The 14,550-nt window shown below is 52.8% G+C and overlaps 1 protein-coding gene across 1 annotated transcript; it reads left to right on the forward strand.

The window, feature by feature from the left end:
- Positions 1-893: 893 nt before the first annotated feature.
- Positions 894-14,550, forward strand: LOC113449190 (immunoglobulin superfamily DCC subclass member 3-like). The gene is made up of 14 exons (XM_087914184.1): positions 894-926; positions 2,203-2,557; positions 3,690-3,834; positions 4,603-4,733; positions 4,999-5,136; positions 5,880-6,038; positions 8,305-8,470; positions 9,345-9,595; positions 10,179-10,343; positions 11,085-11,273; positions 12,315-12,419; positions 12,583-12,712; positions 13,172-13,319; positions 14,318-14,550. Exons 1-14 carry the CDS (start codon positions 894-896, stop codon positions 14,408-14,410), a joined length of 2,208 nt encoding a protein of 735 aa, XP_087770310.1. The 3' UTR covers positions 14,411-14,550.

Below are 14,550 nucleotides of genomic sequence, written 5' to 3' on the forward strand. Positions count from 1 at the left end.
ATTCCTTGTGTGTCCAATCACACTTGGCCAATAAAAGAATATTCTACTCTACTCTACTCTACTCTACTCTACTCTACTCTACTCTACTCTACTCTTTCCTTCCTCCTTTCCTTCCTTGTTGTACCTTATGTTTCTTGGCTCTTGACTAATGTATCCTTTCCTTTATGTACACTGAGAGCATTTGCACCAAGGGAAATTCCTTGTGTGTCCAATCACACTTGGCCAATAAAGAATATTCTACTCTACTCTACTCTACTCTACTCTACTCTACTCTACTCTACTCTACTCTTTCCTCCTTTCCTTCCTTGTTGTACCTTATGTTTCTTGGCTCTTGACTAATGTATCCTTTCCTTTATGTACACTGAGAGCATTTGCACCAAGGGAAATTCCTTGTGTGTCCAATCACACTTGGCCAATAAAGAATATTCTACTCTACTCTACTCTACTCTACTCTACTCTACTCTACTCTACTCTACTCTACTCTTTCCTCCTTTCCTTCCTTGTTGTACCTTATGTTTCTTGGCTCTTGACTAATGTATCCTTTCCTTTATGTACACTGAGAGCATTTGCACCAAGGGAAATTCCTTGTGTGTCCAATCACACTTGGCCAATAAAGAATTCTATTCTATTCCATTTGGGGGGACATTGACGGAAGGAATCCAGTTGGGTTCTTCAAGGGAGAATCTCCCCTTAGGCCCCATCTTGCTCCGTAACCCTATTTCCATCCAGGCCAAATTCTCCTCTCGGGGAACATGGCGGCTTCATTTCACGAGGGGCTGAACTTGGGGCCAGGTACAACGACGGCCCAATGATGGGGAGTGGGAGGGAGAGGGGTCTGGGGTCACGGCACCCCTTGGCTGATCCTGGGGGCGGGGGGCTGGAATGGAGCCATGATGGATGGACGGCTGGAGGTGAAGGCAGGTTGGGTGAGGGGGCGGGGGAGGCGGCTCTTGAGTGATGGGCCAAGTCCTGGGAACCGTCTCACCCTGGGTGTGTCACGTGGCCGGGCAGATGGGATAAGGGTGGGGGGCTCCATTGTGCCACGGAGCGAACAAACGAAGCCCCCCCCTCTTTCACCTCTCCTGACCCCGGCATTGTCCACCCTCTCTGCCCTCCACCCCCTACCCCTCCTGAGGCTGATTGACAGCTCTTCCACGGGGGGGGGGGGCTCCTTCGTCCGTCTCCCCGGTTGCTAAGCCGCGGTTGAAATGGAGCATCCATCAAGATGTCATCGTCCGGGGGGGGGCACAATCCCTGCTGCCCCGCCTTCCCCCCCCCTCTTGGGGTGGGGGTCAGTGTCACTGACAGACTTTGGAGGCGGGGTGGCCCGTGGCTGTGGGGGCTGCAGGCAAGCCAAGTCCTAAGGGGATTAAAAGGGTCTTTTGTCGTCCCCCCGCCCCTGTCCCAGCCCAAGCGCTGTCCCATCTGTTTGAGGAAGTATAGAATAGCAGAGTTGGAAGGGACCTTGGAGGTCTTCTAGTCCAACCCTCTTCTCAAGCTTCAGCATTTAACGCACATAGAATAGAATAGAATAGAATAGAATAGAATAGGAATTGGAAGAAATTAATAATAGAATAGAATAGAATAGAATAGAATAGAATAGAATAGAAATAGAAATAGAAATAGAAATAGAAATAGAAATAGAACAGAACAGAATAAGGAAGAGTAGAATGGGATGGAATAGAATTAGGGCCACCCAATAACTGGGGGAAGAGAGGGAGGAAGGAAGGGGGGACTAGGAAAGGAGTGAAGGAAGGAATTGAGAGGGGAAGGAAAGAAGAAATGAAGAAACAAAAGAAGGAAGGGAAGGAAGGAAGGAAGGAGGGCAGGAATAGATGGGGAAGGAAGAAAGAAGGAAGGGAAGGAAAGGAAGGAAGGAAAGAATAGATGGGGAAAGAAGGAAGGAAAGGAAGGAAGGAGGAAAAGAAGGAATAGATGGGAGGGAAGGAAGGAAGGAAGGAAGGAATAGATGGGGAAGGAAGGAAAGGAAGGAAGGAGGAAAAGAAGGAATAGATGGGAAGGAAGGAAGGAAGGAATAGATGGGAAGGAAGGAAGGAAGGAAGGAAGGAAGGAAGGAAGGAAGGAAGGAAGGAAGGAAGGAAGGAAGGAAAAAAGACATATTTATTGGGGCCTTGTGTTCTTCGGAGAACTAAACTCGAGTTAATTATCCATGACTCTGTTCTGACCTGACTGACATGGGAGTATCCCGCCGCCTTCTCCCCCTCCACAGACCCGGCCTACCCATCAGAGCTGTCGTTCGTCTTGGAGCCGAGCGATGTGATTGCCGTCCGGGATCGGCCACTGATTCTCCACTGCCAGGTGGAAGGCGAGGCGCCCATCCACATCACCTGGTACCGCGATGGGGTGGCCCTCTCCAATGACAGCCATACTGCGCTTGCAGCCAACGGGTCTTTGCGCCTGGACAGCGTCCACCGGAGGCCTCGGGGAGGCTCTGCGAAAGAGGACGCCACGAATTCCAGCGCTGGAGAATATAGCTGCGCCGCCCAGAACTGTTATGGCCTGCTGGTCAGCCGCAAGGCTCGGATCCAGATTGCCAGTCAGTCTCCAGATTTTCACTATCTGCATGTTGGCAACCTTCCCCCTGGGAAGTCTGAAGAAGGAAGGAAGGAAGGAAGGAAGGAAGGAAGGAAGGAAGGAAGGAAGGAAGAAAGAAAGGAAGGAAGGAAGATGAGAAGGCAGGGAGGCAGAAGAGGGGAAGGTAAATAGAGAAAGGTGGGAGGGAAGGAGAGAGGGAAGGAAGATGAAAAGAGTGGAAGGGAAAGAGAGAGAAAGGGAAGGAAGGAAGGAAAGAAGAGTGGGAGGGAGAGAAGAGAGGGAGGAATAGAAAAGGGAGGAAAGGGAGGGAAAAGAGGAGACAGAGAAGGAAGGAGGACAAGAAAGGGATAAAAGAAAAGGGAAGAGGGAGAAAAAAAGGAAGGAAAATGAAGGAAGTCAAGAAAAAAGGAAGGAGGGAACGAAGGAAGGAAAAGGAAAGGAGAGGAAAGAAGGAAGGAAAATGAGAAGGCAGGCAGGCAGAAGGAAATAGAGGGGAAGGGAAACAGAAAAGGGGGAGAGGGAAGGAGGGAGAGGGAAGGAAGATGGAAAGAGCGGAAGGAAAGAGGGAGAAAGGGAAGGGAAGAAGGAAGGAAGAGTGGGAGGCAGAGAAAGGAGGAAGGGATGGGGAAGGGGAAAAGAGGAGACAGGGAAGGAGGACAAGAAAGGGAAAAAGAGAAGGAAGGACAGGTAGGGATAGAAGAAGAGAAAAAGAAGGAAGGAGAAAAAAGAAAGGGCAGAAAATGAAGAAGGAAGTCAACAAAAGGAAGGGAAGGGAAAAAAATGTAAGAAAAAAATGGAAAGGAGAGGAAAGGAGGAAGGAAGGGAGGAAGGAAGGAAGGGAGGGATATCTTAAAGTTGTCACGGTTGGGAAACCCTGATTTAAGAGCTTAGAAATCGAGCGTCTTGAATGAGGCTTGTTAAACCATTTAAACTCTAGATGGATTTTCCGGTTTCTCAAACCGTCATCCGGGAAAATCGTTCTAGCCAACTTTGGCTACAAGCTCAGAACATCCTTCAAGGGCAGCCCCATCCTGGCCACTTTGCAGCAGACAAGCTGTAGACGAGCTGCTAATAAGATCGCAAGGCTTGGCTCAAAACCCTGACCATCGCTGCCTGTCGCTCCTCCCTTCAAGCGTTATCCAAGTTCCACATGCACCCGGAATCGATGTCGGTCGAAGAGGGTGGCGTCGCTCGGTTCCAGTGTCTCATCCAGGGTGTCCCGGAAGCCACCATAACATGGGAACACAATCGGACGGCGCCGTTGACTGAGGATTATCGGTGAGCTTTGTAGGGCCGTGGCGGTTTTGATGGTGTGCCAAGGAAAATGGTAGGAGAGTCACGTTGTTAAGTCGAGCAATTAATTTTACCTGTTTAGACACTAACGGGGACACCGACGTTTTAATTTTAATTTTTTAAAAACTTGGATATTTAAGAGGATCTGCTGGAGTAGAATTAGCGGGGGTGAGGGAGGAGGCGCAAGAAATACCGTTCCGGCAGGACAGCAATTTTATCCTCCTCCTCTTTTAACGACCCTGTAATCCCTTGCGGGGTGGAATCTGGGCAAGTGAATGGAGTTAGCCGGAGTTTACTGGCCGGATGCCCTTCCTGTCACCAATGAGGAGTTTTGTTCAGCGGATATATTCTCAGTCAAGAGGTGGGGTATTCAGCAGGTTCTGACCAGTTCTGGAGAACCGGTACTGGAAATTTTGAGTAGTTCGGAGAACCGGCAAATACCGCCTCTGACTGGAGATTTTACGGTATCCTTCCCCTGCCACGCCCACCAAGCCACGCCCACAGAACCAGTAGTAAAAAAAACCATTTGAATCCCACCACTGTTCTCAGTGTGCGCAGAGGATCCAAAATCACAGCCTCCTGATTCTCAGGCGAGAGCTTCACCTCTAGGCGACCGCACTACTCCCAGGAGAGCAACGTTATGTTCAGATTGATACCCTGGTGTGGGAAACTATACGCTACCAATGCCTGGAAATCTACACAAACACACAAAACCACACCCGCACCACCTTTCCGTCTTCTCGTTTCGTTCAGGTTTACCCTGCTGCCCGCTGGCGTTCTCCAGATCACCGGCGTGAGACAATCCGATGTGGGAACCTATCGCTGCGTGGCGAGAAACATTGCCAACACTCGCTACAGCCAGGAGGCCGCCCTGAGCATCAGCAGTGAGCACCAGGGGGTGGGTGGGACTCGTGCTAGGCAGGTGGACTCACCTGGTGAATGGAGGGCTATTTCAGGAAGGGATGCAGAGTGAGGCGAGCTGGGAAGCGCTGGTCTTATTGACGGGGAATACGAATCGAGCGAGGGTTGTCCTGTTGGTCACGAAGATCGTCTCGCTTTCTTGTCGCATGGGGAGAGTCTCCGTACCCCTCACCCCAAAAGAAGGTGGACGGGGCCTCAACTTTCTCATCTTGTGCTGTTTTTTTTCAGAGTCTGTGCCCAAGGTCTTTAAAGAGCCGGTCATCTTGTCAGGACCCCAGAATCTGACCATTACGGTACACCAGACGGCTATCCTCGAGTGTATCGCTACGGGGAACCCTCGCCCTATCGTGTCCTGGAGTCGTCTGGGTGAGCGTGGGGGGCAGGGACGCTTAGGAAGACCATCATGGTGGAGGGGAACGGGACGATGGCACGGGGAAGGATTTCCCGAGAAGGTCAGAAGTGTACCCCAAGGAAGTAGCCAAGGAGAAGAGGGTGTTGTGGTTTGCCGGCGGCAGGTGTGGACGGCTGAGGTCTCGGAGAGTGAGGACTCAGAGGAGGCGCCTGTGTGTGATGCAGGGATGGGGCCAGGACCATCAGGGAGTGGGGTGCTGCCTTCGGAGATGGTGGAGGCTGGTACCAATGATGAAGAGCGCCCCGAGGAGCCTGTGCCAAGTGTGTGTGCACGCAGGGCTGCTCGAAGGAAAGAGCAGCATGGGCGACTCGGGAGTAAGGCTGCAAGGTCATGGCCCCTTCCTTAAGAGATAAAAGCCAGCCGAGAAACCGGAGTTCTTTGCAGGAAGCAAAGACGTTTTTGCGCTCAAGCCTGGTGGACGTTCGGACTCTCTTAGTTTGTGTTTGGAGACTCTTTGCGTTTTGAAATACTTCTTGGCCACTTTATCTGGTGTTCTTGGCAGCCTTGCACCACCTCGGCAAGGCTCGTTCTTGACCATTAGTTTGAAGCAGCCTTTTAACCGGGAAGGAACGTCATTCACAAAGAATCATTCAAAGGTTTATGCTGCTACGTCCATTTGGGGTTGGAACAAGGTTTGGGTCCGAACAGGGCTGAGAGGTACCTCCAACGCTCACCGGATTGTCTTCTTTCCCCGTAGACGGGCGTTCCATTGGCGTGGAAGGGATTCAAGTGCTCGGAACCGGCAACCTCATGATCTCGGATGTGTCGGTGAAGCACGCCGGGGTGTACGTCTGTGCCGCCAACCGTCCCGGCACTCGGGTGCGCCGCACAGCACAAGGCATCCTCATGGTGCAAGGTAAGACGACTTCCACATTTTGGCTCACCGGGGAGGTCGGTGTGGACCCAGCCTTAGATTAACGGGCAAAGACCAGAAACGATGTATCCCTCTGTTAATGCAATTTAGGATAGCATTGGCTTTTTTGGCGGCGGCTGCAGACGGCTGGCTCCTATTTAGCTGGTTGTCCACTAAGACTCCAAAATCCCCCTCACAGTCACTGCTATTAAACCTGGTTTCACCCTTCCTGCTCGCCATTCTCGTTCAAGCATTGAGGACAAACACCCGGCCATTTCTCCACTTGCCCTCTGGCAGCCATCGATTTTTTGGGGGCTGTTGCTCCGATAAAGAGATCGGAGCGGGTGGGGTGGGGACGATCGATGGAGTGACCTATGGGGCTGGGGGACGACAAAGGAAGGTGGATAATGGATGCCGTGCAGCCTTTCTTCTCTGGAGGACGGAGAAAGATGTTCTCCAAAGGATTTGGGGAGCGGGGGTGTGGTGTGTTCCGAATCGGGGGAGCAGCGGCTGAATTTGGAAGCAGATCTCCTCGGAGAGAGAGAGAGGAGGGAGGAATTTGGGGAGGGGGAAAACTCCCTCACTCTGGAGGTTGGTTGCACGGCGGGTAGCACCGGAGCCCAGCAGACGAGCCAAAATTTGTATCTCGGCTGAGAGGGGCACCCTGGGCTTTCCCAAGGGGTCAGAGGTCAGCTTTCTCTCCCCCCCCTTCTTAAATGGTCTGGAGGACAATTGGGGAGCCTTTGAAGGTGGGCTCAAGCCCACCCACCCCCAAATCCAGAAGTCTGGTTTTCAATTTGGAAAAATATCAAATCCGCCGACCTAAAACAGAGCAATTTAAGCCGAGGTGACTTAATGGGGACCTCTTTTCCTTCCCTCTCGGCCACCCAGATCCCTTTCCCCCCTAATTTGTGGGGGTGTTCCTTTGTGTGTGTGTGTGTGTGTGTGTGTGTGTGGTGTCAGTTCAGGTCCCAGATTCCTGGGAAGCCTCCTTCCCCAACTCCCAATTTCCCTGCGGTTTCTTTTCCCGCAAGCAAACTCTTCCTCCGCCCTCCGGGGTCGTGTTTTCGGGTCGCGATGGCGAAAAAAAAATGGTGGGATGATCAAGAGTCGCAAAGAAGGCTGGTGGGGGAAAGACTTGGGGGAGCCATAGGGAGAAGAGGAAGGGGTGGGGGGAGAGGTTAGAGTTCAAACTCTCCCCCTCCTCATTTCCATGCTTGCGTTCCCTAGAGTTACTCTGGCCCACAAAAGCTATTTTCGGTCTGTCTGTCTCTTTTCGCTCGCTGGCTTTCTTTCCAAGCAGAGAGACGACACGAAATAAAAGGGGAGGGGTCTCTCTCTCTTTGTTTGGGGTCAAGGCTGAGGTTGGGGCTTTAAAAGAGGAGATGGGGGGAAGAAATCCCACTGCCCTTTTCCCAGCCTTTTGGAGAGCTAATGAGATGCAGGACGTGGAGACGGGAACTATAAAGCTCCTTTTAATTTTTTTTTTCCTCCCCTGGACACCGAGGGGCATCTGCCTCGCCAGTCTCCCGAGCTGAGACCTACGCCCCCCCCCTCCCCAGCTATGGGGGTCAAGCCCAGATCGGAGGGAGGTTGCTGCCCCCTGCTGGCACCGAGAGAAGCCGCTCCTCCTGCCCGAAACTCGGGTTGTCCTGGACAATACGAGCCCCGCGGAATCCAACATTGACCAGAAACGAGCGTTGAGTTTTGCGCCCCCTTCATTTTACAAGCTTTCGTGCGGTGGTTGTTAAGCGAGTCATGCTGTTAAAGAGAGGGGCACGGTCGTTCAGGGAATCTGACTCTGCTGGTCAGAAAGTCGCCAAAGAGGGATCAGTGCGAACTCCGGACGCGCCAACCGTCGGAAACAGGAGCATCCGAATGTTGATCATGTAACTGCGAGGATGCCGCAACGGTCATTAAGTGTGAAAATCCAAAGTCCCTTTTCTCTCTCTCCACGGCCTGCTGTTGAATAGTGTGGTTTCTTGAGTCTCGACCGAGGTAGAACTTCCTCGTGCAGGAGCAGTCTACCTCAGAGCAGCGGTTTTCGACCTCCTAGCCTGCTTTGACGGGGCTAACCATGAAGGTTTAGAGGCAGGCGGGGGTGGGGGGACAGGACGGATGGTCCCCTCGGCTTGTTTCGACTGGTTCCGTGCAGAGGACTAGAAACTTGAAGGTGAAAACCAGACAGATGAGCTTCCCTCATTCTTTGCAACCAGGTTTTTTCACTTCTGTTTTTTTGGGGTTTTTTTTGTGGGTCTCTTTCTCTCAGCACCGCCGGAGTTTGTGCAGTGGCCTCAGTCTCTTTCCAAAACGCTGGGCACCAGCGCCATCTTCACCTGCGTGGCACAGGGGGTGCCCGAGCCTCACCTGGTCTGGCTGAAGAACGGGAAAGTCCTGGCCCCCGGCGACAACATCAAGCTGACCCACAACAACAGGTCCAGGCCTCCCCTCCGCAGGGGCTCAAAAGCGTTGAACCCAAGAGGGGGGGTGGAGAGAGTCGCTGCGAAGCATCCGCGTTCCCACGGACGCTAAACAGAACGCCCAGTTAGGCCTGAGGCAGGGGTGGGCTTCGAAACTTTCCACAACCGGTTGGACTACAGGATCTCCAGGGTCCCTTCCAGGCTCTGTTATTCTGTCCTTCCTTCCTTCCTTCCTTCTCCATCCCTGGAAGGTGATTAAGAGACTGGACAGCCGTTTCTCTGGAATGGTAGATCTTCTGCTTTTGGACTAGATGGCCTCAAAGGTCCCTTTCAGCTGTTATTCTGTCCTTCCTACCATCCATCCATCATCTCCTTCCTTCGTTCCTTCCTTCCTTTCATCCATCATCTCCGTCCTTCCTTCCATCTATCCACAATCTCCTTCCTTCCTTCCTTCCTTCCTTCCTTCCTTCCTTCCTTCCATCCATCCACAATCTATCTTCCTTCCTTCCTTCCTTCCTTCCTTCCTTCCTTCCTTCCTTCCTTCATTCCTTCCTCTCCCTGCCTCCTCCCCTCCCCTTTATCTCTTTTTCTTTCCCTCCTTTTCCTTCCTTCCTTCCTTCCTTCCATCCACAATTTCCTTCCTTCCTTCCTTCCTTCCTTCCTTCCTTCCTTCCTTCCTTCCTTCCTTCCTTCCTTCCTTCCTTCCTTCCTTCCCTTTCCTTTCCTTTCCTTCCTTCCCCACATCCCTGGAGTCTTTTAAGAAGAGACTAGACAGCCGTTTTGTCTGGAATGGTAGAGGATCTCCTCCTTGAGCAGCGGGTTGGGCTAGATGGCCTCGAAGCTTTCTTCCACCCCAGTTACTCTCTTTCTATTTTCCATCCTCCTGCAGCACCCTGATGATCCAGGGCATCACCTCCGACGACGAGGCCATCTACCAGTGTATCGCGGAGAACAGCGCGGGCACCAACCAGGCCAGCGCCCGGCTGGCAGTGGTCCTCTCCAAGGAGCTGCCCAGTTCGCCAGAAGGGGTCCAAGCCGTCGCCCTCTCCACCACCTCCATCCGGGTGTCCTGGCAGGAGCCGTCCCGGGAGGTCACCGAATCCATCATCGGCTACGTTCTGCATTTCCGGAAGGCAGGAGGTGAGCCCGGCCTTGGGGTGTGTGTGTGTGTGGTTCACTCTAGCCTACTCCTGCCCCTTCTCCCCAAATCTCTGGGGTTCCCCATCCCGCCGGCAGCTTCTTGGCTTCTCCCAAGTTTCACCAAGAGGAGGAAGGGACTGGAACAGAGATGAGATGAGATTCGGCCGGTTTAGACCGGTTCTCGCGAACCGGTTGTGAGGAAATTTTGAGTAGTTCGGAGAACCAGCCAATGCCGCCTCCGAGCGGCCCCGCCAACCCCAACTATACTCCCCCCTCCTGAGTCCCAGCTGACTGGTTGGGTCTTCTTTGGTTGCCTTGCATGGGAGAGCGGACCTGGAAAGCAGGTTGAGTGGGGTGGGGAGGGAAAGGGGACTTTGCAGTAACTTTCCCCTGCCACGCCCGCCAAGGCACGCTTGGAACTGGGCCTGGCTAGTCTAGGGAAGAGAAGGACCTGGGGAGACAGGAGAGCAGTCTTCCAATATTTGAGGGTGGTGGGGGTGGGGGGGTCGGACTAGAGGACCTCCGAGGTCCCTTCCAACTCTTTGTCTATCTGTAATCTCTCTCCTTGGGGTTCCCTCTGCAGAGTCGGACAGCCACGAGCTGCAGGAGGCGGTGAGCAAAAACACTTTCCACCACGTCTTCGGCAACCTGGAGCCCTTCACCACGTACTCCGTCTACCTGAAGGCTTATTCCCCCCTGGGGGCCAGCCAAGACTCCCAGCCCATCCTGGCCACCACGCTGGGCCGCGGTAAGTCTCACTAACGGGGAAGGGGAAGATTTGTAGCTCAGGGTTGAACCTGTGGGGTCCTTGGTGCTCTCTCTCTCTCTGGCTGGCTGGCAGACATTTCACGACCCAGCTAGGTCACAGCATCAGGGCTACGAGGGGAGTTGGGTTTGGGGAGAGGAGGAGGAGAAAACGGAGGGATCCTTGGTGGTCTCGGAGTTTGGTTGTTTCCTTGCAGACGTTTCGTGACCCAACTAGGTAACATCTTCTGTTCTAGAAGGGAGTGGGGTATGCAGGGGAGTAGAGAAAGGGAAGGAGGAAGAGGAGGAGGATCGGTGCTCTTTGGTTTGCTTGCAGATGTGACATGACCCAGCAAGGTTATGTCCTTAGTACTAGGAAGGAATTGGGTTTGTGGAGAGGAAGGAGAGGAGGAGGAAGAGGAGGAGGAAGAAAAGGAGGAAGAGGAAGAGGAGGAGGAGGAGAAGAGGAGGATTGTGAGATCCTGGGTGCTTCTCTGACGTTTGCAGACGTTTCGTTACCCAACTGGGCAATATCATCAGTGCTAGAAAGGAGTGGGGTTTGTGGAGAGGAGGAAGGAGGAGGAGGAGGAAGAGAAGGGGGAGGAGGACGACTGTGGATCCTGGATGCTCTCTGACGTTTGCAGACGTTTCATTACCCAACTGGGCAACATCATCAGTGCTAGAAAGGAGTGGGGTTTGTGGAGAGGAGGAGGAGGAGGGTCACTGCTTGTTCTCCTCTCCCTAGTCCCAGCTGCCTTGACCTTCTTCACCAAGATCCTGAACATCAGCTCCGTCCAGGTGTTTTGGGAGCCGCCCTCGACACCCGGCGGGATCGAAGGATTCAAGCTGTACCTCCGGAAGCTGCCCAGCACCCACTACGAGGCGCCTCAGATCTTGCCTGGCACGGCCAACTCCTTCCTCTATGGCAACCTGGGTGGGTTCTCCACGCTACCGGGAGGGCGGAGCGGGCCTTGTGAACGGCGCCCAGGTGGCACCGGCTCCGAGGCAGCGGCCTCTTTCCAAGACTCTGGAAACTCCCACCTGTGCCAGGACAGGTGCCCCCCTCAAAGGGGCAAGTGCTGGCGGAGGGAGAGAGGGAGGCGGATTGGCGCTGGCTTTGGGCTCAGCTGGAGACACCACGCAACCCATGCGCCTGCCCCTGAGCATGGGGGTTTCTGCGTCACAATCTGTGTGCCGATTGGCTCTGCTTTGCAGAGAGGAGTTGTCTATCCCTTCCTTCCTCCCTTTTCTCTTTTTCCTTCCCCTTTTTCTCCCCTCCTCCTCCTCCTCTCCATTATCTGTTTGTCTGTCATCTACCTACCTATCTCATCTATCCATCTATATCTCATCTACCTATCATCTATCGATTTATCTGATAATCTATCATCTCTTATCATTTATCTATCCTTCCCTCCTTCCCTCCCCTTCTTTCTTTTCTCTCCTTCCATCCATCAATCTATTCACGTATATCTCTATTTCTTCCTTCTTTCTCTCCCTGTCCGTCTCCCTCCCTCCCCTTCCTTCATCTATCTATCTATCTATCTATCTATCTATCTATCTATCTATCTATCTATCTATCTATCTATCTATCCTCTATATCTTTATCATATCTGTCATCTATTTCTGTCCCTTCCTTTCCTTCCTTCCCTCCTTTTCTCCATCTCTCTCTCTCTTCTATATCTTTATCAGTCATCTATTTCTGTCTCTTCCTTTCCTCCTTCTCTCCATATCTATCTATCTATCTATCTATCTATCTATCTATCTATCTATCTATCTATCTATCTATCTATCTATCTATCTATCTATCATCTATCAATCAATCAATCTACCTACCTCTCATCTCTCTCATTTCTATGTCATCTCTCTCTCTCTCCCCCTCCCCCCGGTTGTCCAGCTGTGGCCCTCAACAGCTGGAGAGGCTGCCCCTTGAGCTTCTCCCTGGGGCTGCCTCCATGCTGGCTTTCTCTCCCCACAGAACCGGCGGCCAGCTACGAGATCAGACTCGTGGCCTTCAACAGCCACGGGGACGGGAACAGCAGCCGGCGCTTCGTTTCCCTCCAGGACGACCCGGAGTGGTTGGGTAAGAGCTGGCACCGAGGGCTGCCCTCCAGCCAAGTGAGGGGGAACCATCTCTGGGCACCCCTTGGCAACGGCCCCGGCCGGAGGCAAGATCTCTAACCAGGGAGGGAGCCTCCTTCTGCGGAGGCAGTCTATCCCACCTGCCCGATCTTCTTTCTCCACAGAGGCCAACTCGGTTTGCCAATGCAGGCAAGATCGGGATGCTTCCCTGGCTGGCATCGTGGTGGGCGTTCACATTGGCATGGCGTGCATTATCTTCTGTGTCCTCTTCCTGATGTTTGGCTACCGCAAGAGGTGAGGATTCGTTCAACTTCCTTAGGCCTCTTTTCCTTCACTTCCTGCTATCTGCCCTTCCTTCCTTCCTTCCTTCGTCCCTTCCTTCTCATTCCCATCTCCTTTCCTTTCCCCTTTCTCTTCCTTCTCATCTTCCTTCCTTCCTTCCTTCTCATCTTCCTTCCTTCCCATCTCCTTTCCTTTCCTTTCCTTTCCTTTTCCTTCCTTCCTTCCTTCCTTCCAAGATGTCTGGAGAGAATGCTGGTAGACTCCCGTTTTTATCCCTTAAATGACCGTGCTCTGCTTTGCCCTCGATGGAGCTTCCACACCTGGCAGCAGTCTTACCTCAAAAGGCCAGAAACAGGTCCTTCCCCACCGCCCCGCCTTCTTTGCTTGAGGACACTTAGCTGAGACCTCTCAAGAACCTCTCCTCTCAGAGGGGCTTCCTTCCGTAACTCTCCTGTGGGGTTTCCTCGCCAGCCTTTTCTGCAAGAAAGGACCTCAGGAAAACTGGACTGTCCCACAAGGAACCGAATTGGTGTCTTCCAGCTCTCAGGATCCCCGTCGTAACCCGCGCAAGCCGGACAGCAGGGCCAAACCTCCAGAAACGATGGAGCTGGTTGCTCGGGTGAGGACAATTTGGTGGTTGCACCTGTCTAAGTTCTGGAGAAGGTCTTGAGGGTAGAACAGGGTTGGGTGGGTGGGGGGAGGTAAGAGGTTCTCCTTCCTTGGAGAATCTTCTGAAATGTGGTGGCCAGCAAGTCAGATGGACTGCAACTCCTACGTTTTTTCTGATGGGTTTCAGGTAGAAAAATAACTCCATCAATGAAGGGTGTTGAGGTCCCTCATGTTTTGAGGGACACCATGTAGTTAAGACAAAAAAAACAAGGTCTAAATGACCTCTCTTTAAATTGATGTATTAGGTGTCCTCAAGTCATTTTTTGACTCCTGGTGACCACGTTGAGGTTCTCCAGGAATTTCTGTCCTCCACCTGGTCCTTCAGATATTCCGATGGAGGATTTCCACCTGAATCTTTCCACCTTTCCCAGCTTCTAGAGAGCTGGGTCTTCTCCTCATGACCAAAGTAGGGTCATTTCTCTCTAGAAAACTCTGGAATTCAAGAGATGTGAGCTAGGGGTAAATTTCACAAAAATATACAAGTTGTGGGACTAGATAAGGCAACGTTGAAAGCGAACCACCTCCGTGGTCACGTATAATATCCTAGATGTCGACTGCTTCTCCTCTATCCTTAAATGGTGAAGCTCTCAACTTGCTACGCCGGTGAGCAGGACACAAATTCGGATGTTTGAACCTTACTGGTGGTGCGCAGGTTATATTCTGCAGCCACCGGTCTTTTCCAACGCTTCTCCTCTTCTTAGGGGGCTTCTGGTGTTGGAGAAGCCTGGCCTTCACCACCTCCATTACGCACACCAAGCCATCGCGGTTGGACAATTTCACGGAGGGGTTTCCGTAGAGGTTCAACCTTGTCTGGAAGGAAACTCAGCTTTGGAGGAGAGGCCGAAGAGTTGGGAAGGGGAGACCGCGCGGGGGTTGGGATACGGAGAAGAGGACAGGACAACCTCGAAGAGGTGCTCCAATCTGGTTGTGCTGGTTTTGTCTTTGCAGAACAGCTCCGCGTGTGAAGGAGGCACCGCCAGGGAGGGCCCTCATTTTGAAGTCACCATCGAGCGCTGTCCTCCGTCTCCGCCCAGCGGTTAGGCGAGCCCCGGGACTGTGGCGTGGGGAGAGGTCTTCTACGGGGCAGAGGGGTAATTCCGGAGAGTTTGGGCCTCCCCTCATATTACCCCACCACGGCTCTCCAAAGAAACTACCTCACCTCCTCTTGGAGACACCGCCAC

The sequence above is a fragment of the Pseudonaja textilis genome, chromosome 16 (assembly GCF_049901715.1).
Source record: "Pseudonaja textilis isolate UNSWEBS1 chromosome 16, rPseTex1.2, whole genome shotgun sequence".
NCBI classification, from domain to species: Eukaryota; Metazoa; Chordata; class Lepidosauria; order Squamata; family Elapidae; genus Pseudonaja; species Pseudonaja textilis.